Source organism: Triturus cristatus, chromosome 4_1 (assembly GCF_964204655.1).
Source record: "Triturus cristatus chromosome 4_1, aTriCri1.1, whole genome shotgun sequence".
Classification (NCBI taxonomy): domain Eukaryota; kingdom Metazoa; phylum Chordata; class Amphibia; order Caudata; family Salamandridae; genus Triturus; species Triturus cristatus.
In genome coordinates, this window is record NC_140585.1 from 957,004,831 (window position 1) to 957,032,363 (window position 27,533).

The 27,533-nt window shown below is 45.1% G+C and overlaps 1 protein-coding gene across 1 annotated transcript in view; it reads right to left on the bottom strand.

Annotated features, from left to right (window-relative positions):
• Positions 1 to 2,250: 2,250 nt before the first annotated feature.
• LOC146855895 (protein RIC-3-like) overlaps positions 2,251 to 27,533 on the bottom strand; it is a 161,500-nt gene continuing 136,217 nt past the window's right edge. Inside the window, exon 6 of the mRNA XM_085653842.1 lies at positions 2,251 to 3,409. Within this exon, the coding sequence (XP_085509968.1) occupies positions 3,117 to 3,409 (293 nt within the window). The 3' untranslated portion in view covers positions 2,251 to 3,116. The remainder of the gene's footprint in view (positions 3,410 to 27,533) is intronic.

Consider the following 27,533-nt stretch of genomic DNA (forward strand, 5'->3'; position numbering starts at 1 on the left):
AATGCCCACTTGTAGGAGAAGCATGCAAAGGCAGGGTCTGTGGAGCTTATACCTAAGGTGATGTTATGAATGTAACTCAGACAATACTCACAGTGAACAAGAAACGCCACCTAGGTAGTCAGCTGTGCCCATGGATCCTGGCGATCAAACAGGAACACGCAAGGCAGTAACAGCAAGGGGGTAGAACTAAACACACGCACAATAGACAAGGAGCTAGCAAGGAGGAGTGGTTAACAGGAAAGGAAGGAAATCACAGGGCACACTTGGCAGAAAGTAGGTAACAAACATACAAGGCAACAGAAGCAAGACAGCAGAATAGAAAGAAAGCAAACTAGGAACTGGAACCAAGGAAATGGGCAGAAAGGCAGGGACTGGAAAAGAATATACAGAAGGGGAGGCTACAAGGGTATACTAGAATAGTGCAGGTTCAGGAATCAAGAAAACAAAGTAGCATAGAAGGCAGTTCTGAGGCGGGAACAAGAATTGAGCTAAGGCTCAGGATTCAAGGTAGCACTGCAGGCAGTGCTGGTTCAGAAACAGGGAATTGCTAAAGCTTCAGGAGTCAAGGTAGCACCGCAGGCAGTGCTAGTTCAGGAACAGGGAATTACTAAAGCTTTAGGAGTCAAGGTAGCACTGCAGGCAGCGCTAGTTCAAGGAAACAGGAAATAGCTACAGCTCAGGAAACAAGGAGTCACAAGAGCACTGCAAGCAGTGCAAACCAGGAACAAGAAATAGCTGAAGCCCAGGAACAGGATCAAAGAATAACTATAGCTCGGGAACTCAGGAAACAAGGTAGCACCGCAGGCAGTGCTAATTCAGGTACAAGGAATAGCTATAGCTCAGGAACTCGGGAAACAAGGTAGGACTCCAGACAGTGCTGGTTCAGGAATAGAGAAATTACTAAAACTCAAGTCAAGGTAGCACTGCAGGCAGTGCTAGTTCAGGAGAAGGGAAACTGCTGCAGGTCAGGAACAAGGAATGCTAAGGCTCAGGGGTCAAGGTAGCACTCCAGTGCTGTTTCAGGAATAGAGAAATTACTAAAACTCAAGAGTCAAGGCAGCACTGCAGGCAGTGCTAGTTAAGGAATAAGGAAAACAGCAGCAGCTCAGGAACAAGGAATAACTAAAGCTCAGGAAATACTGGAAGCAAGGGTATCAAAAGCTCAGGAAACAATGGGAACAAGGATCGGTCTCACCGGTATACAGCTACAATGACCCACCTTGGCCTGAAGGGAGCTGGGGCTCAAAAGAGCTCATAGTAATCGTATGCATCAGGTGTGAGCAGGCTAGAAGCAGCCAGCCACAGGTGAGCCGATTTCCTCCACCCATCCTTGGCCTGCAGGGGTGGAGACTAAGCAGAGAGCAGGGAATTCTAGGTAATCGAGTTTCCAGCATGAGTAGACTGGCTTCCACAAAAACCAGCATGGATTGGGAATGGATGTCAATTCCTAAATGATGTCCAAATGCCTGGAAGTCAGGATATGCATACAGGGGAATGTCTAGAGGCATATTAGAACACTGGAAAGCCCCACAATTCGGCCCTCTGGTGGTGGGCACGAGAGCACAGGGAGTGAATCGTGACATCGGCATTGTTCAAGTGATGTTGTTTATGTAACTTGTCTACGGTTTGTCTAATCAGATGAATATGTTGCATTGATAAAGTTTGGATGGTTAATAATATTGCCAGGAATAATTGCATATGTAAGGTACTGTCTTATACACAAACTTAAGGTATCTGTGTTTATTACCTCTACAGGCTCGGATCAGAAGCAAGACTATTGGGCAGCAAGCGGGATTCTGAACGTTCACTCGCAGAAAGAGGAAGTGCTATTACTTGATGTTGCTTATATGGCACTGATTCTATGGTTGTTCTGATTACTGTTTGCAAAGAATCATGGGATTTTTAGTCTTTGATCAAATATGTTGTTCTTAACTGAATAAGTTGAAAGAGTTAAGCAGAATCCTCGCCCCCTCATTCTTAATAGAATTGAAACGTTCCTTCACAATAACTAGGATATTTTCGGTCTACAGACAACTGCATTAATACGTTTGTGTGCTGGTTTCAGTGAGAACTGACAGGTTGTGTAGGAAATGGGTGCTGTGAATTGTGGGTTTAGCAAAGAATGTCAATCTCCCAATATTAGTCTCCTGTCTCATTTCCTCACTCACCCTCCTCTAATCATAGATGCACACCACATAAATATAGTCACAGTTGCAAACAATTGGAGATGCAACAAACATCATAAAACAGTTTTTAGGTTTCAGTAACTTATATTGAACAACTGCTCACCAAGCTACAACTTACAACAAAAAACAGCTTATTATTAATCACATAGGCGAAACCTATTGCATTTGACAATGCTTGTTAGTTTCTGTCTTTGTTTGGCCCTGCACCAATACATGTAAGATGTTATTTTATGCGTTACATCTCGTCTTTAATGTTTACGAAGTTTAATTACAGTGTGTGGTGCTCTAGATTGTGGCGGACTGTAGGTTTCCTTAAATGGCAATAAAACCTCTTTTACTTAAAAGCTGAATACCAGCTGATGGTCCCCTATCAAGCCATGATGACAACACATCAGACCAGATCTAAAAAGTCCAACAGACTCTTTAGGGGCCAGCAAACCTGTTACCAACTATATTATGTTTGTTAGACATATGCGACTCTAAATGAAGTATATTTTTTCTTTTCAGCCTATATTGATTTTTCCTTCAGGGCACTATCTCAAACAAAACCCTGAAATATGTTGGATTGCTTAAATTGCTTCCATGACTTTATGAATGCAGTGTTGCGCTTAAAAGAGTAGCTTAAGTTAGGAAAATCAAGATACATCAGTAACTGTAAACATTGTGATTACGCATGTGCAAAAAAAATGCTACATATCCATATATTTTATACAAATAAAAGTATTATACTGTCCCTGAGGATATAAGTTATATACAACATTGCAGGAATATTTTCTGTAAGAAAACCGAACCTATACAAAATAATATTGCACACAGTATACTTGGTATTAGGGAAAGTGCTAGATATGTTTTAAGATGCATCAAATACACTGATATCCCTGATATTTCTAAAAGGAGAAAAACATTTTGTAAAAATTTCATATGTACGAGTCATTCCTTTATACTACGTTTTCGTAAACTAGTTGCTTCCTTCCAGAGGTCAATGTCAGGAATAAACGTGTCTTCCAGCTCTTTGGAATCCATGTCAGACAACTGACCAATCGTAGATCGCTCATAGTCATCCTCCTCAACTCCCTCTTCTCTGTAGTGACCAGCACCTGCCAAGTCCTCTCCATCTTCGGTAGCACTGCAGCCTTTGTTGTCAACTATTTCATGCCTCTGGTGGTGTTGCCCAAATGACTGAATAAGATCTTCAAATTTACTGCCACTTGCGCTGTTATCAACTGGTGAGAGAACATACAAATGATTTGTTGCACGAATAACATGAATACTAAGGACAGCAGATTTTACTTAAGAGATAAATATGCATATTTTCACTACATAAATCCTGTAGCTCTAATCACCCAAGGAGAACATCATAATTAAAATAATACAGCTGCTTCCGAAGTAGATTTGATTGTGAAAGCCAGGTAGCACTCAAAATATTTATAAGTATCAATAGACCCCAATCACGCTGTTTGGGATTCTCTACTGTGATCTACCCAACAAGTTCTAGAGTAATACAAATAAAGGAGCAGCTGAATCTAAAAACCTTTTCACTGACCCATGTGAAATATGCCCCCTCGCCCTTACCAGCCTACAGCTATTTACCACTAAGAAGAAAATCGGCATGAATATACACATTTTCACAAAGAAACACCACTTACAATGGATGGCTTGTTTAATTTATTTACCTATCATCATAGTATTTAAGAATTTCTTTACTCGACCTAATAATAAATACGTTGATATTAAGCATGGTCTCAAAGTACATTATATTCATCCCAATGGCGAGTGCTACATTAGACTCCTATTGCTGATTATTTCTGAGAAGCAGGCACCCACTTTTAAAGCAACTCTGCCTTAGGATTGTGACATTTTCTGAGCTTTCGTTTGAACTCAGTGGCTATGTTGTAGACTATCTGAGTATCTTGCATGGAGCGTACAAACTCTACTGCTGAGTTGACATAAAAATGGCCACCAGGAGAGAACATTACTGGGTGCTGTAGAAGACGAACCCTGGAAGTGGTTGCACTTCGAATAGTGTGAAAAGTATTTTATGAATTGTTTTGGATGATCTATTCCCCACACTTCTCCCACACTGGATGTAACAGTTTCCAAATGACCACCCCCCCAGTCAATGTGCCAACTTGCCCCTCATCCTACCTACTTCTAAAATCCATTAATCTTCTACAAATGGTGATCATTTAAACTTTTTTACTTTAAATTAAACGAAGCAAATATAATCTCTTGAACCTCCTTAGAAAACGGCACATAAAATAGAGGTATTATTGCAGTTGGATTTTTTTTGCATACAAAAGTTTACAGAGGATTTTAGCACAGGTAAAAAGAAGTAGATTGGTAGATGTTCAATAACTCAAAGTGCCAGAGGTTGAGGAAATTATAATGACAGTGGTAATTGATTGTGGAGAAAATGTTGACAGTGGAATTTACACTAAATCCAATTGTTGTCCTACTTTTTCAGCCAATAACTTAATTCATGTCTTATAAAAAGAAATTGGCGAAGTATTTTGACAAAACGTGTCATTGGAAATAAGAATGATTTAAATAAATCCAAATCACTAACACTGAATAAATAAAACTGTTCCATCGAACTCAGCCAAATATAGTTGTAAATGTAGCGAATAGGGTACAGAGTTCATGGAAGGAAGGCAAGAAAGCAATTCAATGTCATGTACTATACACCTTCAAACTCAATTGGAATGAAAACATGTAAGAATAAATTGGAAAAGTATATTTTATGAAGGTCTAGCGGATTACTATTTTAAATGAGAAATTCAACTACCTAAATGTGAAACACCAATTATATATGTCTGCTCAAAGATACACAAGGATAGTTCCTCATTTTATCGTAGGGCTAGATTCCTTTTTAGCGAATGAATATTAGAATCAGTGGATTAGTTCATTATCCCATTAGTATACATGCTACTTTATTTCATTAAACAATATCAAAGACCTACTGAAAAGAATTTAAAAGCCCATGTGACTGGGGCTATATGTTGGTTACCGTGGTTGTTAAAGGTCTATGTACATTTAGAGAACATACCAAGGGTCTTGAAGCTTTGAAACAGTTTCTCTATATCAGATCACATTACGTGAAACATTCTAAGCTATTAATAGAACTAGCTTTGTCCTTTATACCCATTTTTTTCTATGAGAACACACTATCCCACCAGGAGGGAAAGCCATGAGTTCAAAGTTTTCTCTTTCTTATGCTAATTTCTCTATAGGATAGTATGAAAAGGAACAGGTCTGAAATGGCAGAAAAGAAAACTTCACTGAGAAGAATATTCTTTGGGTCCAATTCATAAATGATATTTTCATGATGTGGAAGGGATCAGTTGATAAACTTAAAAAAATATAACTGACTAACAATGAATGCAATGTTGAATTAATTTTGGAATATCATCATGATCATATTGTTTGAAAAACCAATTGGATCCTCCACAAACAATCTATGTGAAGTAGCAAATTGACAATATGTTTCAGGTCCATTTATTCAATCTACAATAATAAGGCTAGGGCCACAAAATGTCACAATTTACAATAATGCTCATTGTATGGGGAAGTACAGCTTTAATTTCCCCAGGTACTAGCCAACCATCATCGTTTGCATCAAAGTCTAGGCCTACTCGTCATTAACTTTGAAAAGGCGTTTGATACGGTGGATTGGGATTATCTACAGGATGTCTTGGTCCATGCGGGTTTTGGTCTGTACGGGTATTGGCCCGTGTGGGTCTTGGCCAGAGCTTCTGCAGCATGGTCCATGTTCTGGATTCTCATCCTACAGCCCGGGTTCGTGTCAATGGGAACTTTCTGACCCCTTTCCAACACAGCAGGGCACTAGAGAGGGGTGCCCCCTGTCCCCTATCCTTTTTAGGTCTCGCCTGAGCCAGCGCATGCTCTCCTCTGCGAGGCATTTAGTAAGTGGGGTTTCAAAGTGCTACCAGAGGCTTTTGCTGGCCTCAAGCTTGCGGTTACGCGCGCAGCCGCCATCTGCCTTTCTTTAATGGCTCATTAAGCCTTACAGCATGCTCCTCCACCCCCTTGCTCTCTGCTCTCACTACCCCCTCCCACACAGCCCTTCTCCTCTGTAGCAACCCCCTACCCTGCCTAGCTTTTCCTCACGATCAACGCATAAACACACAACCCGGCCCCCCCCTCCCGCACACACACTGCCTATCAGCCTCCTCTCAGCCAGGTCCCTCAGAATACACAAAAGGACGAGCTCTGTTGAAACCTTTAAACCCTTCTCTTTTTTTAACTATCATACGCGCAGGCTGCACGCTCCCTATGAACCTTCAAGGGACGGTGTATACAGATCCGCCTCTCCGTCTTGCTCCCTTCAACGCTCCCCCCCCCACCACAGAGCGCATCTCGCGGCCGCGCGTCTTGTTCCTCCTGACTTCCAGTTTACCTCTCCCAGTCCACAGATTGCATGCAGTGATTGCTGACTCATGAAATGCATACTACTTTGATCTGTGACCTTTTTGTGGTGCTAATCGGGTTCCTGCTATCATTATACCTTGCTCATTAATCATATTTCCTGCCGCCCGTCAGGCTGCCAGAGGTCCCAGGCCCTGTCTCCTGCTACGGTGTGCGCGCTTTCACTTTCTTTTTTATCCCGAGTTTCGCGTCTCCTGGGAAGAGGACACGCAAGGACACCACCAGGTAGGTTTGTCCGAGTGCAAAATGGCAAAGACAGCGGAGGCGAGGGGGGGTACATGCTGAAAGCGGTTGCCCATTATTTCTTTTCATTTTTGTTACTTTTGTTACAATCGCGTCAACCACGTGGGTGCTGCAATTGCATCAAAAGTAAAGAAATAGGGGGAAAAACTGATTTCTATTTATTTACTTTTGATGCAATCACAGCCCCCCACGCGGGTGACGTGATTGTAACAAAAGTAATGAAAACTTGTTTTCGTTTTCATTACTTTTGTTACAATTGCGTCACCCGCGAGAATGCTGTGATTGTTACAAAAGTACATAATTACTGCTGCTGTGCGGGGCTGCTGTCCTCAGCCCCAGCAGCTTTGTCTGAGTTTGCAACCCCCTTTAGTGCATATGTCAGACAGAGCTGGGCTGAGCCTCAAGTCCTGCTCGCTTCTGTGTAAAGTCTCCTTGCTCTTCTTCTTAGTATTTCTTATAAGGTTCTTGCCATTCGAGTGAACTCTAACCTTTACGAATGCATCGGTGTTGGTGTTCTCCCCCCTCTACCATTTTACATACCCCCCCCTCCAATCCATGTGCTAGTGCGCCCGTCTCAAGTGGCCGGAGGGGGTGGTTTCTCTGCCGCTTCAGTGTGTATCACGGCCGGAGTCGGCGAATTCCTTGGGTGTGTTCTGTTTTTTTTTTATTTAGATATTTTTACTCTGCCCATTCTGCTTTGCTTCGGGGTCAGTGAATTCCCCACGAGTATTCATCCCATCCCGTCTTTAAGGAGCCCATCCCTCTCTTGGTAGGCAGGGTTGCTCTGTGCCCACTTATGCCCCCCTTTTAGTTGGTGTAGGATCCTTGTGACCCCCTTAGTCTATCTCTGCGGGGGTTCGGTAGAGGAGGTGCCACTCTGTCTCTAGGTCGGCTGAGTAACCCTCTGCCACATGAATCTGCCCACCTCTGTTGTGCCCCGTGTAGTGCCTGCTCCTCCTCTCCGCAGCACTGCACGCTCTCTTCTTCCTCCTTTGGCGGTTACTTGTCCTTGAAGTAATGGCTTTGCTGATAACCCTGGATAATCTTTAAGTGGTTTTGCTTGATAAGCCCACCCCCCCCCACGATGCTCCCCTCTTCCTCCACTCACCTGCCTCCTGGCAACAACTGAAACTTTGCTAGGAGGTGACAGACGATCTTAGAAACGGTTCAAAAGTCACTCGTATGGCTACACACGAAGGGATTGTTCTACGCCAATCATATTTACTGGCCGTGCTGGCCCTGTGCACAGACGATGCAGTACGTGGAGGATTGGGGAGGGGGTGCTGGTGATAGGAGCAACGCATCGACTATTCTGTCCTTGTGCACAGGCCATCCAATCTGTGGTAAGCCAAAGTGCACCTCACCCATGCAGTCCTGCCCTGGTGGGTGGTGCAGAGTGTAGGACTGTACTTTTCTTGTGCATAGGTCACATGGTCTATGTTTAAGGGTGGTAGGCCTGTGCATAGCAGTGGCGAAACGCAAAATGATGCCTCCTTCTGCTTCAAAGAATCAGGTATTCCCAAAAGCGAGGCAGTCATTCCTTTTACATTAATCCACCTGTCAGATCTCTACAAAACACTATGTTTATAACCTATCAATCTATCAAAGTTGTAACCTATCAAGCATAGCCAATAGGTCTCGCCTTTGGGACCTTGTAAGTATTTAGCCTTGCAGCACATTATCCTGGGTGCCAGAACATTTACTGTTCTTTATTGTGTAAAGTCCAGAAAATGTTGTGTGAGCAGCCGTCACGGTTGGTATAACAACATAAACCTGAATTAAAGTATGTTAAACTTCATAAAGCACACTTGTGAAACCGTTACTGAATGATGCCATCTCCTGTGATGTTGTGTGGGGGGAGGGGCAAAGTGCGGTTGGTGTCACCTACACTACCCCTATGGTTTTGGTGAAGTAATGGTTGCACATAAAGGATGTTACTGTTGTAACATGAGTGCTTTTTTTGCATTTACAACTAGTTGGAAAACGTAGGCCATGTTAGCAACATTATTCAGTAAAAACATTTTCTGCGCATTATTCAGTCGAATTTGAATTGCATCTTTCTGTTAATCTAAAGGTTACCAAAATTAACTTGATGAGGATGCCTTAGACTTGGATTGATGTGAAATACCATTGCAACTGCTAGGAGATTTTTTTCTTTAACAGAGTATTGCGAAATACTTTGTTTTGCTGGTTTAAGAAGAGTGGAAAACAGCAACTTTCCAAAATAAGTCTAATTACTTGACATTTAATTTCCGGAAATATTTGTAGTGCCAAATTCATTTCATTAGCTTCAACTCCCTTGAGCACGTGACTATCACAGAGATGGAGAATATTAAGTCAACTGTCCTTCCTCATCCATCGCTCCCAATTAATAACACAACTTCATTAGTGTTGCATGAAGTAATAGCAGAACTGCTTTGACTCCTAGCATCAAAGGCAGTATATGTTCGGTGACTTATAGTCTAAATGATGCCAACTTTCGTCAGTACCAGGAAGTTAACTGCTGCGGTTATGGAAATCAGGATCCAAAATTACCCTATCTCAACATAAGGGACTTAGAGATGTCTCGAGACAACTGAAACATGTCTCTGAAAACCCACACTCCAATGATTCTAAAAATTAGTTTCCGCTCCACAATAATGCCAATCTGTTATAGGGCTGACTGAAGGCGTTACATCACAATCATGGCATTGGGTAACCGCACATACCTGTGATCACAGTTATCAGTGTTACAATAATATTTGTCAAAGCACGTGCAAGATGGCACCGTGGCAACCGCAATTGCAACACAAAGAAGGCAAATCCAAACTTGCCCAAAACCTGTGTGAAGTAGACACAGCTGGCAGATCCTGGCGCAGATGCGTAGTACGCTGACCTTTAACCTCCTCACTAGTAAGGAGACTGTACGGGTTAAGTAGGAACTGAGATAAAAAGAAAATACCTAACATTTGAGGACATTTGCCTGTGATGTAGTCTTGGATGAGTTACACACCAAAAAATAAATTAAGACGCTGCCCATTAAGAACCAGGAAATGCCAACCGGGCCACGTCATGCATCGTAAACACACACTCCATAAACGTCCTGATTAATGCCGCTCCTATTTTAATTACCAAATGCTGGTCAATTGTGACTAATAAAAAAAGAGTAACAGGAAACCTATCGAACATCCCGAGGTTAGTGACTGTCTGAAGTCAGTTTTTCAAATGCACAGTTTTCCTTAAAAGGAGACAAACGTGTTCTTGTTGAGGGCTTAAACTGTTCCTTGTTATTATTTGCAGAAAAAATATAAGCTTTGCACAGCAACATACGTATGTAGACAGAGATCAGTCCCTCGTCTAGGCAAGTGAATGCAAACAGGAGTATCAGTACATAAAGAAAACACCATGGTGACAATCATTCCAATTAGAGCTCTGAAATGGCCACTGAACCCTTTTATGTAATGCACAGAACAAGCTGATAGCAGCATTATAGAACAAGAATATCTGGCGGACTCGTATCCTGCATCAACACACAGCATTAGAAAACAAGAAGCGCGAGCAACAAGCATTGGCATAGCCAATAGATCTCGCTTTTGGGACCTTATAAGTATTTAGCCATGCAACAGTTGATGTTGTTGCACCAAGGATATTGTGCTGCATAACTAAATACTTATAAGGTCCCAAAAGCGAGACCTATTGGCTATGCCAATGCTTGTTGCCTTGGCCATAGAACCTTTGGCCCAACTTATTCGGGAGGGCTCACAATACCAGGGCTGGCCCTGGGGGGGTGGGGCAGGAGGACCATATCGCATTGCATGTAGACTATGTTCTCCTTAACCTCGCAAATCCAGCAGAGAGAGGCCCTCGCTGCCTCCAGTTCCTTGATGCCGTTGGGAGGGTCTCTGGCTTGAAGAAGAATTCTTTCAAATCTATGCTGGTTCCCTTGCCACCATCCCAGAACTGTTTTGACTGGCAGTCCACGATTCCCCTCTGATGAGTCAGTTTTTTAAATACCTGGGCATTTGGGTCACGCTACATCCCGAATTCACTTGGGCACTCAACCTGCAACGGAAAACATCCGGAAAGTGGCCAGAGCCACGAGTTCCGGTAGCGCGCAAGCGTAACCACCTTTGCCCAAACAGCGACTTTGCCTTAACCATGCACATGAGTGGTTAAGGCAAATGCGCTACAATGTTAGGAATGGGAAGGGGAAAGAGGAGCGTCTGGAAGTGGACACGGACAGGTAAGTGGGGCTGGGGCCAGGTCAGGGGGAGGGGGTTGTGGTAGTTTTCAGGTGATGTGGGGTTTTGAGATAGTTTTATGGGGTGGTGGAGGTTCGGGGGAGTTTTAAGGGATGGTGGGGGATTCGGGGGAGCTTTATGGGGTGGTGGGGGTTTGGGGTAGCTTTATGGGGTGGTGGGGGTTTGGGTAGTTTCAAGGTAAGGTGTGGGTTTGTTTTTTTTTTTAAAGGGGGGGTGGATGCTTTTTCTCTCTGCGTCTCACTACGCATTCCAAGCACTGCCCCACATTCTCCAATAACAATATTCCAGTTTCTAGACACCAGCCAGAATGGTCTCTTCAGAAAAACAGGGATCCCATCTTCATCTGAGTTCATCTGCTTAGGATCAGGAACAGCAGCCGCCAAATCAATAGAAATGAGCATCACAAACAGCAGTGCTCCATGGACTTGAGAGACACAGATCAGAAAGACATGAAAATGGGCATTATATAATCAGCCACTGTGCTTGCTCTGAGGTGCTCACCTAGGAGCAAATGAGAGCAACGCAAACCACAGAGAGACAAAAGTGGCAACAATTATACAACTAGCCCTATGGTAGATCTGAGGTGTCCACTAAGATGTGGCAGTCAGCAATCCATATAAGTAGGCACTGTACAGCTAACATACTTGGTCTGTGAAGTCCACTCTGGAGTGGCAGGGAGCAACCCACCAAAATTGGCTTTATATAATCATCTAAAGTATATGCTCTGAGAATTCTTTTTTATTTTAATTTTATACAGGATTTTTTATAAACATAAAAAAACATTTGTCTGTCGGGTTCGCCGCCCTTGGGCTACAAGGTATATCGATTAGTATAATGGTACCTTTTGGTCAACTCCCCCATTGCTGGCTAAATTCTTATGATGAAAAGAGAGGTCTTAAAGTGGGAGTGTATAGGACAGATTGAATAAGTCGAGGAGGAGGATAGGATAGAAGCACAACTCTATATACTCTCAAAGATAGGTCGTCGTTTTGTTCTAGTCTTTGACATGGCTCCTGATTGGAGCTGTTTCTTACGGAGGGTCATAAAGGACTAGCGCCTTGTCCAGAGCTTCCCATAGGCCTCTGGATGTCGCCTTCCACGGGGTGTATTGCATTGCCAGGTTGTCTGCTCCCCTAATGTGGATGATCCAGTTGAGCCAGTTCTTGTAGGATGTTTTTGAGGAGTCTTTCCAGTTAGTTAGCACCAGTTTGATCGCTGCTGTCAGGAGTAGGTCCAAAAGTTCTCTCTCTCCCTCTGTAGGGAGGTCTGTTCGAATGAACGCTGCGATTAGTGAGGCAAAGTTCCTTGTAATCTTGCCATTAAAAACATTGTCTATAAAGTCCATCACCTTACCCAAAAGATCTTGAGCCTTGGGCATTGGAAGACCAGGTGTTCCAAGTCCCCCCCTCCCCATGTTGCAGTTCCAACAGATTGGGTTATCTCTGAGGCCTAGTGTGTGTAGCCGGGCTGGGGTCCAGAATGTTGTGTAGCAGCCATAGTTTGGTTTGGGCGAGAACTGGGGTGATTTTATTTCGTGTGGCCGAGGCCCATATCCTTTCCCACTCCTGTTCTTTTAGCGGGGGTTGTATGAGTGTGTCCCAGTATCCCTTTGTTTTATTGTTCACTTTGGACTTGAGGGGTCGTAGTGTTTTGTATATTTTTGATGCTTGGTGGCCTAGTTTATTTACGTTCGCTACGTATTGGAAGATCGAGGGCGTGGTGTCTATTATTTTTGATTTTGTTATGGCTGTCTTTATCTTTAGAAACCTGTACAGATCTAGGTCTTCTAGATGGTGGGTTGTCTTCAATTCAGGGAATGTGATTGGTGTTGCTTCCTTTTCTAGTTGATGCGGGTGCGAGATGCCCTTCTCTATCCATGCGTCGAATCTAAGGGTTTTCCCTTTGTATTTGAGAGTGTTATTCCACCATATTGCTTCTGATTTCGAGCCTTTGATACTGACCTCCATTTATTTGTCAAGTTTTAAAAGTGCTATTTTGGTATTTCTCAGTATAGGGTTGTTCGCGTGTGGGTATGCGTTTGTTGTTAGTAGGGCTAGTGAGTTCAGGTTGTTCAGAATGGCCTTTTCTACTTGAAACCAAACCGGTGTGTATTCCGTTGTCTGGTCTACCCACTGTGTGCCCTGTTTGGCAATGAAAGCGAGTTGGAATAGCTTGAAATCCGCTAGGTTCACCCCTCCTTGTGTTTTTGGTAGTCTTAGTTTTTTTAAGCTTATACTCGCTTTCTTATGCTCTGAGAATTCTATTCAGGAGTGGTAGGGGAAGGACACAGAGGACTAGTCATTCTAACCAGTAATGCTATATGGTTTAATAAGTGCACACAGGGAGTGTCAATGGAGATCCCCATAAGAATGGGCAGTAAACAGTCAGACAAGGAGTATACGTGCTTTTAGTTGTCAACCAGGAAACGGCAATGGAGCAACCCATAGGAATGAGCATTATATAACCTCCGCACTGGGCCCACTCCCAAACTGCCATACATGTCATACTACACACATTATCCAATAAAGCTTGCCAACACATGTGTGTCTTGTTTCTTGTGGTATAGGTTGGCTGCAGTTTATTTTGCATAACCGGTACGAATTACTTTTTGCGTTACAGTACCTTGGTCATAGCCCGCTATGACTAGGCCATAAACCCACGTCACGGGGGTGTCATGAATCATTTTGACATGCTCATAAATCATAAACATGACAGTTCATTAATCAATCCATTTAGCAGTCCTAAATCATTTGACATGCTCGTAAATCACGTGACAGGTCATAAATCATTCTTACATCACAATCTGTTATCGGTCTACCACTCCTCAGTTTGTTTAGGCCATCATACAGGCGGTTTTATGGGGTCATAAACTTCCCTGTTGGTTTTCACGCGGATTGTGGGGGGTGAGGGGGTAGCCTCTCCCTGGAGTTAGCCCCAACTCGCTACCTTGTTTTGTCCATTTTGTGTCCTGCCATTCGGCAGGTCTCCACTGTGAGTGCAGTCTCTGCTTGTTCCCCCTTTATGGCCTACTCACCCTGCCGTGAGGCATCCCAAGGTGAGTAGCCTTCTTCCTACACACCACCCTGAGGGGGTGCCTCCTTACCAACAAATGCCGTCTTCGCCGTCACACTGCAAGGTAGGCTTCCGTCTCCCTGCGGCTCCCCCATACTCCTTGTCGATTACCCTTTCTTCTTACTCTCTTTTTTTCTTTTTTGCAAGATGCATACCAACCTGCGTGTAAAGCTCTGGGCGACCTGGGTTGATCAGGCCGGGCTGGCTGCTCTCCCAGCCATTGGTTTTATGGCATCTGCTGGCTCGCTTCCTGTAGATATCCAATGCGCTATTTGACAGGACACCTCACCATGCCAGCCGGACTATTATTTCGGGCCATAAGATGGTGGTGCTGCCACACAGCTTGGCCCCCTCCGCCAAGCCTATCTGGATGGCGTGGAGGAGGGCCATCCTCCCGAGCTGCGTGAGGTCGCTGCCTCTCAGTTGGATCACCCATACCTCAGGGTACCATGCAGACACCACCTGTAATCCCTTTAGGGTTGCTGAAAGGCTGGTTCTCGTAGCGGTGTGCGATACAGTTGGATCCTATTCAGCCCCCCAGCGTTTGTCTCCGCTCGCAGATGTCATAAATGAAAGAAAAGAAAGTCATACACCAATTTTCTGGGCGGAGAGATGTAGCACGCCGTACCTAACAAACTCATACCCCAGTTAGTAGGCTGGTGTCACGTTGACTTACCCACAAAGTCAGATTTCCTGTTTGTACCAAGCTTCCAACCAGGAAGGTCATTCATGATGTACGGTTTGTAATGGATTTATTAATTTTTTTAACACACAGTAGAACTACATCGCAGGAGACTAACTCCTGGCTTAATACAGGAGCGCATTTCTTTAGCTTTGCTTGAAGTTGGGCCCCACTATCCCGGTATGATGCACGCACTCAGTGGCATGTGCCACACAACCCTGGGCGCTACTTAGATTGCAGATGGCAGTCAGTGGATCACACCGCTCGAAACTAAGGTCCTGATGCCATTTTCCATTACCCCAAAAGTGCCAGTCTTTGGTTTTTTTAAGATTTTAACTAAACATGCCAGCTGGAGCCTGTCTCCCATATCTACACAGGTGTGTGTCTATGTTCCGGGAGGCGCCCCCCACAGGCTCTATTGGCCTCTCTTATTCAATTATTTAAAAAAAAAAAAAAATTGATATTGTAGATGCTGTCCCTACTCAGCATCGGCATCTATTGAATCATGCTTGCGCTTTAATTTGTAGGAACTGCGGTGCCGCGCTCCCAAGTCTTGTGTTCTGTTTGTAATGCGTTACCTATAACCCTGTAGTGGGAGCAGGGCACTCCACCTCACGCCTGCTTTTTAGTATGCATGGAGCCCCTTCCTGCCTGATCATAGCTCAATGTCCTACATTGGGTTGGTGACTTACCTCCTGACAGTAACAAAGAATCTCTGTGACCACAGTGGTATGCTGGAGCTATCTATTTAAACCACTCTATGATCTGCATGGTATGCTTACTTCATCGCAGGCGGGTTAGCCATCTGCATTGTTGATTAGGGAGTCAAAGCTGCTACAAACTCTGACCCCCTGCCTGTATGCTCGATCATCACCAGTGTGATTTTTTTAGGTCTCACCTACGCAGCGCACATGCACTGTATAGGTGGGCCTTTAGCCGTCGCTCTGCTCATTTTCAAGCACTGCACTCGTGCTTGTGGCGGCATCCACCTTGCGGAAGCATGCAGCAGCGCGCCACACGCACGAGTGCAGTGCTTGATAATAAGCAGACTGCGCAGGCACGCACCACTCCCAGATCCCACCTCCTGCTCCCCCTCTCTCACACACGCATTCCTTGTTATTTTTCCTCAGCTCACGGTGACATCACCTCCTGCCAGTCACTGCATTTCCGGTTTGTGTCAGCGCCTGTTGAAATTCAGGTAATCTCTGTGTGGTGCAATACCACCACCACCACCTTCCGCCTGTCGTTCTATTAGGTATTTATATATATGCGCTGTGATTGCCAATTTTTTTTATTTACTTTAGCTTTTTTGCTTGTGGCACTCGTGTTGTCAGTCGCTACTAAAGAACGTTGACTGCATTTCTTTTTCCCCCTCCCACTTCTCCAGATTGCTTCCTGCCGCACTTCTCAACTGCTTGTGCTGTGATTTAGGATTTTCTTTATTTTACATGTTTTGCTTGAGACGTTTCCTTTCTGCTCCCATCCAGCACTTCTAATTTGCTGACCCACCCTACATCTCTCCCCACCGTTCCCGCTTGTTTAAATAAATAAAACACTGAAAGGATCTACTCTTTAAACTGTTTTGCGTGTGTTTGATACTCAAGTATTGTGTTTGCCAGTCCATTGTCACCACATCTTGTGAGAAATTAGGCCTTCATTTTATCTGCCTTAGGAAATGACATAAATCGTGCAGATGTTTAATTCAAATATTTGATACACAACGTATAATTTCATCATTCGGTTAGCGACAGCCTTCAGAGAAAGCGACTCCACAAACGTATACCCTCTATTTATGCACAACGCAGGTCAAGCACTGGAGTTGCAGGGCAGATTCCTCCACACTGCATTAAATTGCGTGTTTTGTATGCTCTTTACTGCAGCTGTTATTACACATTCAATTGCTGACATCCTTAACATTCCTGCGAATACACAGCTCTTGAATCACCTTCCAAGCACTCGCTGCGCTCCATTCCATTCCTCACAGTCAATATCTGTAAGTTTAAAATAAGAAATAGTGGGACTGGATATTTTCAGGGGACTTTTTTTGTTTCTACATTTGCTGTATGTGGATATGGTGTTTTGAATGGATCTAAGTTGTAAATTTAAGAGAAGTATTAGTTATGATTTTTCAGTTAAAATATGTGGAACTACATACATTTAGGTTTACTTCATCAGGTACCTCTTATGAAATTATTTTATGGATTTGTAAAACTTTTAAATGATGTGATGAATAAAATGTGTGGAACTTATTTATAAATCGAAGGTTTATGAGCTATTGTAAAGTTAGCTATGCAATAAAAAATTAAGTGGAAAAAGGTATTTTCCGCATGACAAAACACTAATTCACACAAGTTACAGCGTGCAATTCAAACAATGAATGGTATGTCTCTAAATTGAGAAGATGACTTCTTGTGCTTTTTTGCTAGTAATGCACAGAAAATTTTATTTCCGGAATGTTAGCACATAAACCTCTTTCAAAGCAGGTAAAGAACATCTCCTACCTTAATCCAAGGTTCAATCTTCTGCTTTCTAAATCATGAGTGTGGAGTAAATAGTGTTCAGCGCGCTTCTCCCACTCCTTACTGAAGCGTTTTTTCCAAGAGGCATCTAAGTTGGAGTCAGCATATCCCTTCCTCAAAAGTTCCATCATTTAGAAAAATCTGCAAGGTAAAACCTCTTAGAGAAAAGAGAGTTTTAACAATGTCCCCTTTAGGGTTTTTGCCCTATTGTAGAGCTTTTTATCTGACCAAATTGTTGCACCGCAAAGGCAAGTGACAGTCTGTGCTCTTGTTTTCTTAGAAGTGCTCTCATAGACAATAAGTCCACCTTAACTGCCTAGCAAGTGCATCAAATCAAGTTCACATGTGTTTTTATTGGAGTTGTGGTACAGCTAAACATCCCCCAAGAACCTGTTTCACCATTTCAGAGCACGTACACTCTGATGAGGTGTTCATGCTGAACCGCAAAATCATCTAACTACTCTTTTTATGCATGTTTTCAATTTACAGAGAACAAAGGAAAACTACCATGGGGAGAGGATGTGGCCTTATGGCTAGAGCGGTCGACATCGACTTTTGGGAACCGGGTTCGGCAGGGAAGCTCAACATCCTGTGGTTTTGGGCAAATCTCCATGTGCCTAACAAAAAATAACAAGGATTGGCATAGCCAATAGGTCTCGCCTTTGGGACCTTATAAGTGTTTGGACATGCAACAGTTGATGTTGCTGCAACAAGGATACTGTACTGCATAACTAAATAGTTATTAGGTTCCAAAGGCGAGACCTATTGGCTATGCCAATGCTTGTGTTTTTGGAGAAACTACCAGTCAGGCAAGGAGCTGTGCCGCCGGGTCTTTTCTCCCTATTATTTCTCAAGGAAGCTCCCTCCGCCGGTCGGGGCCAGGTACTGCTGCACTGGCTATGACCATGCGACTGTCGTGCGATTCACACCAAAGTCACTCGTCTGTGGGATGGAGGCATTAGAAATACCCTAAGGCTGAGCACGGGTGCGTGCATGAAGAATCAAGGATTCAACCATAGCAAGAGCGAAATTGTAATGCATTTAAAAGTCATGGCTGCTGGCCAGCACGTGCTACATTGAGGCAGGGCAAAAGTCAGTCTCTCCAAGGACTACTCTTTTTTTTTTTTTAAGTTGTATCTGGCACGAACTAAAAACCGCGAGTGTCAGGTCGCTTCACATGAGCACCAGTTGCACCACAGATGGGTGAATCCAGATCAAGTGATTTGCCCAGGATGACAGGATGTTTGATCCGCCCACCGAGCGCGAACCCGGTCCCCTAGTTTCCAAGTCGGCCCGTATAACTGTCCAGCCACATGAAGCCAAGAGAAAGGGTTGGGGGCATTAAACAAACGCACACACAGATATGACTCTCCGTCCCTTTCCAAACCAACCCCTCAGGGCCAATTTGGAGCCCACAGCACTCACCCTCCTCCGCATCCAGCAGCAGAGGGTTTCTCCTAAGCGAACCTTGTTAGTGAAGACAGTGACTGTCCTGGATCTGTAGACACCGGCGAACCGGCTGCAGTGCGGTCAGTCATCACCCGTTCTGACCTCCAGCCACACAAAAACAGTAACCCTTGTCCACTTCTCTCCCATGAATGCCCGTAATCGTTGAAACCTTCTGGTGTAAACTTACGGATGGCTGCGCACTTGCTCACTATGCGCACGCGCGCCTGTGAGGCTAGAAACTGAGAAGTCTACCATTTCCAATAGATTTAACTGGGCAACGGCCCATTATGCCTTCCGAATAAGAGCTCATACCTTCACTCCTGGGCCACCGCGACTCAAGTCTCTCGCAGCCACGGTTTGCCTATTTATACGGTTTTCTCGAACCAGCAGTTCGCAGATTTGCACAATGCACCCCGCTGCTGTATATCGATTTTGCTCGCTACCTGCCGGGTCTGCAACGCCCCTCAGACCATGGCAATGCATCCTCTGTCCGTGAGCGAGGCTCACAGCAGCATGATGGCACTGTGCAATGCTCTCTCGCCATTCCCCACCACTGCAGGAATATAATAACTAATACTGTTTCCCAAAACTCCCATACCACCTCATGCAACGGGGGAATGAATACCGGTTAGTGAAACGGTCCATTAACCCTTCTTACCTACACTTGGAGGTGGTCAGATCATGCCATACCTATTTGTGCATTGTCTATTTTAAATCACCCCGGAGGTATTAGTGTGCTTTGCTGACGCAAAAGAAACACACAGTCTAGGGATTCACTGTCCTAATTTGCACTTCACATGTGACTGTGCCAGTGGCGTAATGAAACTTGAAGGGGCCCCCCTGCAAAGATCATGGAGGGGGCCCCTGATGCTCCGACCCAGGCAGGAGCTCTGGGGCTAGCCGCACATGCACAGTGCCAGAGTGGGTCCCCTGCAGCTCAGACCCCTAGCACCGCGGGGGCTGAAGGAGCTATTGTTACGCCGCTGTTTCCTATACACCGACTTACATATTAGTCATTGTCTCAATGTGTGTGTGATGTAAAGTGCTCCGACACCCTCCACTGGTATGAGAGGCACTATAAAAGAAATGAAATACATGTGACAGAGGGGCTATGGCTAGATGAGGGGCACTCTTTGAGGGTGATAGTGAAGGAATCATTGAAAGGCCCCAATAAAGATTGTTGTATCCTGGTGCACTGTAATGTCACCATTTACTATGCTTTAAAAGCTAATACAATTTAATGTATAGTTAAAAACGTGTTGTAAAATGCACCATTTCCCCCCACTTTTTAGGGGGGCGTACTCAAACCCCCGTTCCTCACCACCCCCCCTAAACTCCCCTTGTAGTGGCCAGGCTCGCTATGCGACACACAGGGGCTAATCTGACCAAATTTGCCAGGCCTCCTTTGGGTACCCAATCCAGCCCTGCGGATACCTCTCGTGACTACTAAATAGCGTCAATTGAGATGTGTATCAAACGGGGCCCGAGCTGCAGGGGACCCCCTCGCCACACTAGTTAGACCTGAGCGCTCCATATTTAAATCCGGAGCGGGGGAATGCTGCAGAGGTGTCTCTCCTTACGCCGTGCTCCCCAAAACTTGGACTTGAACACCTCTGTAGCATTGCGGCAGTCCCCCGCTCCAGATTTAAATACGGAGCGCTCAGGCCGAACTGGAGTGCCGAGGGGGTCCCCTGCAGCGACGCCAACCCCCCCCCCCCCCCCCCAGCCCCCCCCGCACCGCGGGGGATGCGGGGGCCTGTGTTACGCCCCTGGACTGTGCTGCATTGGGGTGGACGCTTCTCAGGGTAAAAAGGGCTCAAAAGCGCGAGACTTTCTTGATGAAGGAGTTTTCGAAGGGGCCGAAAGCCGGCTGGCGGCTCCCGTCCGCAAGCAAGTTAGATTTCCGAATGCATAATTTTTTTTGTTGAGTAAATAAAAATGCCTTGCGTCTGCGGCGAGTCACATAAAGGCCCATACATTGATAGGTATCCTTGCATTGGAACAGATCTCAAGCCATGCAGGTCTAGAACCCTGTTTTAGAACTTTTCTTGAAGCTTTTTATGTAGAGGCCATTCTTAAATCCGCGAGAGGCCATTGTAGCATCTAGTCCCCGTTACCCGCAGCCGTAACCACCCAATGCAATTTGAATATCACATGTTTATTTTCGATTCCAATAGCAATTATGTTTTGGCTCGGCTCTCGCCTCAGCACCACGATCCCTGCCAGACCCTTGGCTCGGCCACCTCTACTCGGTGCCAACGCACTCGGAAAGGTCACGCAGTTACCGCCTCTCTCCCCACCGCTGCCAGAATCTTGTGACAAAAGCAGGGTTTGAGAGGACTACACATTATTATTTTATTTTTTTACCAGGGCTATGATTGATATACACTATGCTACCCACCAGCAACGTCCAGCGCACTCCAAACTCTTTGGCAGCCGCCTACCTGTGCATTGTTGTGACAGTGATTACACACCATTCACTTCACCACCACTTATCTATTTGTTGAGTCGGCGCCGAGACTCAAACCTGGGTCCTCCGCTCCAGACCCCAGTCGGCCGCTCTGAGTAATGCGCTGACAACGCTCTCATCCCGGGTCTCCTTACACATCATGGCATGCAGCATCTTGCGCCCGGAAGCACTGATATTAGTTGCGGAAAACACACGACCAAAGCAATAATGGGTAACAATGGGTAACTGACAGTCGGCTGAATTTTCATAGGTACTGGACACCATATGTTTAGGAAATTTATAAAACGCTCGTATACCAATGATCTCTTGGCGCTGTGAGGAGTGGGGGAGCTATGCTAAGGGGCTCTATCAGTAGGCTAGGGTGAACAGCCATGTTTTCAGTTTTTTGTCCTGGAACTGGAGTACTCAGGTGTTAGTCTGATTTCTATTGGCAAGGAATTCCAAAATGTTGGGCCAAGCACCGAGAAGCGAGAACCCCCCCCCATTCTCTTTCAATTGAATCTAGGAATGGTCAGCATATTCATAGTGGTTGATCTGAGATTCTGTATGGGTGTGTATCTTGAGACTTTTGTGGATATAAATTTGGGGCCGGTTTCGTGAAGTGCATTAAAAACCATGCAACCAGTTTTAAACTTGGACCTCTGAGCCACAGGAAGCCAGTGTAACTTCTTCATTAATGGCTTAGTGTGACAGTGTCTCGGTTGTTGAAAGACTAACCTGGCTGCTTGGTTTTGGATCAACTGTAACCTATGGGTTTTATTAGCAGGGAGTCCTAAATAAATGGTGTTGGCGTAGTCCAGCCTTGACATAATCAAGGTCAGCATGATAGCCATGCTTGCCTCCCTAGTGAAGAATTTCCTAATTTTCTTAAAGGTCCTCAAGTGGTAAACACATGAGGATGTTACTAGGTTGATCTGTTCCTGCATGGATAGATTAGCATCTATTTTGATACCCAGACTTTTGACTGATTTTTTAGGGATAGGTGGAGTACCTAGTGTAGCTGGCCAGTGTGCAGGAGTCCACTGTTCTATTCTGTTGTTGGTGATAATTATCTCAGTTTTATCAGAATTTAGTTTGTGATAATTATGACTCATCCAATCTTTGATGAAAAGCATAGTATGTTGGAAGAAATTCTTGGATTCCTTTGTCTCATCAATCGGGAAAATCAGCTGAATGTCGTCTGCGTAATTGTATACCTTCACTCCTTGGTTTTGAAGAGCGTGGATCAAGGGACAAATGTATATATTAAACAGAGGGGGGGGGGGGGAAGGGATGATCCTTGAGGTACACCACATGTAGTATTTACCCAGACTGAATTAAAAGGCGCCAGCCTGACGGACTGGTTGCGTTCCCCTAAGAATGAGAGCATCCAGTCGAAAGCCGTGCCCCTGAGACCTGTCGCTGCCATTCTATCTGCTAATATGGAGTGATCCACGGTATCAAATGCAGCGGACTGGTCTAATAATACCAAGGCCTGTGTACACCCCCTATCTGCACCTTCCTTCAGATCGTCCACTACACTTAAAATAACTGATTCAGTAGAGTGCGATTGTGAGAAAATGCCATCTTTCTTGCATGGTATGCCCCCACATTTTGCTGAATGTACTTTGAGTGTGCCCTGAAATCCTGCCAATCAGGTGCCCAGGGCCTATGTTCCTTCCCTAAAACCTAAAACCCCAAATTGGCAAACCCTGGCCACATGTCAGCCCCTGGTAAATGGTACCCAGGGCCTTGTGACCAGGGAAGGCCTCTAAGGGCTGCAGTACTTATTGTGCCACCCTTAGAGGCCCTGTACCCTAACACAACCACACTGCCCTTGCAGGCTGAGTGTCTGGGTACAAGACAAAACAAAGAGTCGACATGGCACACATCCCTGTGTGCCATAGCCACAACCTACACTGCCCTTGCATACATCAGCCACCCCTCTAGCTGGGTGCCCTATGCCAGTGGTGTGGGCACAGGAGCATGAGCCCTGTGCCCCTACAGTACCCAGGTCCATTCCTGGGCACTGTAAGTGCAGTGCTGCCATTTAAGAGTATATGGTGCTGAGAGCTCGTCAAACACGAACTCCACAGCACCATGATGGCAACACTGAAGACTGAGAAGTTTGGTATCAAACTTCTCAGCACATTAAACCCGCACGGATGTCAGTGTGGGATTTAATGTACAAAGCACTACAGAGGGCATCTTAGAGATGCCCCCTGAAACCTAACCTACAATCCACGTCTTGTCTGGGAGGCTGCAAAAGCTGTCACACAGCAGACATGTTGCTGGATCCCTGGGTGGAGAGCCCCCGCTCTCCTGGGCCTGCAACAATGCACAACCTGGGCGAGGTGCTAGGTCTCCTCCCCAAGGATGGGCAGGGGGAAGCTTCAAAGGTATGCCGCCTTTGTGAGCTTCTCCAGGCCACTTGCTGTACCCAGCAACTGGCCCCCACCGGTTCTGACCCCCACTCTGGCGGGAAGACTGGCCAGAAACCCCAAGTAAGGACAGGGGATGTGCCAGCCTGCCAACCCCACCCCCCAGGTGGGGCAGGTGAGGTGAAGCACATCTCCGGGCGCTCGCCATCTTGAAGATGGGAAGCTCTGCCCAGTCAGGACTAGGCTACTGCCCCCCTCCCACAGGAGAGTGGCAGGATAGGGGGTGTACCCACCCCAGGGCAGGGACCCATTGGTCGCTGCCCTTTACCTACCTGTAACACCCCTAAATCTAGTATTTAGGGGCACCCTGAACCTTCCTTCTTTAGATTCCAAAAAAGCATAGAAGAGCAAGAAGAAAGAAGACCTGCCGTGCAGCTGCTAAGAAGAGGAAGACACCAACTGCTTTGGCCCCAGCCCTACCGGCCTGTCGACCCTTGAACCTGCTAAATCCCGGCACCTCTTGTGGCCAGCAACCTCACAAACCCCGGAGGACCTGGCTACCTTGTGACTCTGAGTATCTGGGACTCCCATGAGCAGTGGCTCTGCTCAAAGCAAGTTTCGAACCCCTGGCATCAGCCCGGAACCGCGAACCCTGCACACTCTGCACCCGCCAAGCCTGGCCTGTGCCGGAGTTGACAAAGACCCCCGAGGACGTTCCCCCGGTGACTTTGACCCCAAATCCGGCACCCAAGGACCCACCTCAACACTCCTGATGACGCCTGCAGCCTCTGAAACCAGGGATCCTCCCCAACCGCGATCAACAGAGGGTAAGATTTCCCGATATCAAAAGGTACCCCTGCACCCGGCGCCCTGCGGCCCCCTGTGCCCGACTCCTGGGTACCTACCTATCCTCCAACTACCCAACTTACCTCTCGAAGTGGTGGTGGCACCCGAAGAATCTTCGTCCCCGAGCTTGCAGCCTTTGTTCATCCTTGAACTTTCCCATTGAAATCCATTGAGCACCCGAAGGCTCAAAAGCACCTTGCACCCAGCTGCCCGAGTGGCCCTGGCAGTGCAATTTCTACTCCTACCTACTTCCCCATTTGCCCTGAGCAAGTGACCAGGAGCCCAGCTCCCACAGCCGCGTGGCCTGCTAGTCAGCAGCCACCAACCAAGGCCCCCCTGCCTCCCATAGGATAACATTGGACCTAACTCACTCTGCACCCGGCCGCTCCAGTGCCGCTGAGGGTATAACAACTGTACCAACCTGACCCTGGGAGACCCCGGAGTCTGTACCCAGAACCTTAACTCTGCCAGTCGAGTACTTACCCAAAACCCGATAACTCACTTTTCTTCCATTGGGTAACATTGACTGGTTTCTTCTGAAATTTCTTCTAAGTGTGGAGTTTCCAAAACTTAAAATATTCACCTAAAATCAACGAGTAACAAAAGCGGAAATACTCACCTGCTATTAGGAGAGCCCCCAGTGCTGGATCTTGGTGCCCAGCACTGACCCTGAAAAGTACTCACAACCGTACTTACCACTAACCCAATTTTCTCCCATAGGAAATCATTGACTGTTTTTCTGTGAAATTTCTTTTAAGTGTTGATTTGTGCAAACTACAAATATTCTTTAAAAATCATACCAACTGTGAAAACGTAATTACTTACCTGTTTTAGATAGAGGTCCCAGTACTGAGCCTAGGAGCCCAGCCCTGGATTACAAAAGTAACGAGAACATACTTTACCCGTAACTTGAATTTTCTTCCATAGGGAACCATTGGCTGATTTTCTATGAAATTTCTTCTGTCGATTTTACAAACTTATAAATATTCCTTAAAAGTCGCCTGTACAACTTAAACGCAGTTTCTCAACTGCTTACAGGTGGTACCCTAGCACGGGATCCAGGATCAAACACTGACCTAGAAAAAGTACCCATAACCCCCACTTACCTGCTAAGTGAATTTCCTTCCATAGGATAACATTGGTAATTTGATCAGAAAAAGGGTCTGTCAACTTTGAAATTACTAAATATTGCTTAAAAATCACAACAGTAACTTAACCGAATTTACTCACTTGTTTCCAAGAACTGTCCCAGGACTGAATCTAGGATCCAGTCTTGGAGTTAGAAAAGTAATCCTGAAAGTAATTAATTGCATATAACTTAAAGTTCCCATTGAGCTCAATGTATTATTGTGTTTGAAATTGTGTTGCCTATTGCAACAACCTGTAAATATTACCTACAAAAGTCAATTGCATATTGCAAAAGTATTTAACTAAAGCATCTCATTCCGAGAAAGTATATTTTGATGCCTATTGTTGGTTCTAAAATAAAACAACCATATTTTTTTTATATAAACCATTGGCCTACAGTTTAGTTCTTGAGTGTGTGAGGCCATTTGCTGACTGAGTGTGTACAACAAATGCTTTACACTGTCCTCTGATACTGCCTTACTGCTCGACCAAGCTACCACTTTAGAGAGTAAGGTTATATCTAACTTTAACCTCTGCCAAACCTCTGGGGACTCTGTACACACTGTACCTATTTGGGAACAGTATATACAGAGCCACTTTATACAGAGCCACTTTCTCACAGCAATGGTCTGAAGCCTGCCTGATGAGAATCCAGAAAATTAGTTTCTTCGATGAAAGCACAAAGAAGTTTTGCTACATGTGCCTCAAGCAGTTTGACCGGATACAGGAGGAGCGAGATAGGTCTGTAATTGCTCAGAAGGCAGGGGTCTACTCCAGCTTTCTATTGCAATGGGACTAACACTGCCTCTTTGAAGGCCCGAGGGACCACACCTTGCTCTAAGGAGGCGTTGAGGAGAGAGAGAAAAGTAGCCAGGAAATATGAAACAAGATCTTTTTGTATCCTAGCAGGGCAATGGTCATTGGGAGAGCCAGATTGTATCTTATTTTTGAGTTTATTAAGCCGATCTAAAGTAATATTTTAAAAACTGGACAACGTTGTCGGATTTACATATTGCTTATGTGATTTCCATTCCTTAGGACCAGTGGAAATAGAGTTCTGGATGGTCTTAATTGTTTCAATAAAGAAGGTATTCAGATTGTCACATAAGGCTTGGGAGGGGGTAATAGCTAGTGTAATGCGTTCAATACAGTAAAGTTCTCGGACTATTCTAAAAATCTCTTTGGATTTGTTGCCAGAGCCAAGTACCCTGGTTGAGTAGAAGGCTTTTTTTGCCTCCACGATGGCAACTTTATAGTCAGTTAGTGCTTTGTCATACATTTTCCTTTTTACAGGGGAGTAACTGCCATTTCCGTTCCCCCTGGCGCGTTTTAAGTTTTACAAGTTTTAACTCTGTAGTAAACCAATTAGAGGTTTCATGCCACCTCTAGCACCTTTCTTTCCTCTGCAATGGGGCGTGCACCTCACAAGCCCTTAATTGCCAGTTTGCGATGGCTCTCTCCAGCTCATTGACATTATTCGTTATAGGCGGGAGAGCAGATTGCAACGTGTTAAGAAACTCTGGCAGTTGAACGCGATTCCAATTTCTGGTCAACAATTTTGCGCCACTCAGTGATTTAACTGAGGATAGGTCGTTTATAGCAAAATATATGAGGTAGTGATTTGACCACACACATGGCTGGACCATGAGGTTACGGACTGAGACGTTAGAAGTCCATAATTGATCCATTATATGCCCTTCTAGATTCAGATTGTTTAAAAGGTCTGTGAGCTCTTTGGAACCCCGACTACCCCCTTTCTCTGAAGACTAACAATTCAGGTCTCCAATTAACAATATTTTTCCATAATCTATGGTGAGAGGGGTCAAATAGTTAGCTAATTCAATGACAAACTCTCCTATTGCAGTAGGAGGTCTATAGATCAGTACACACA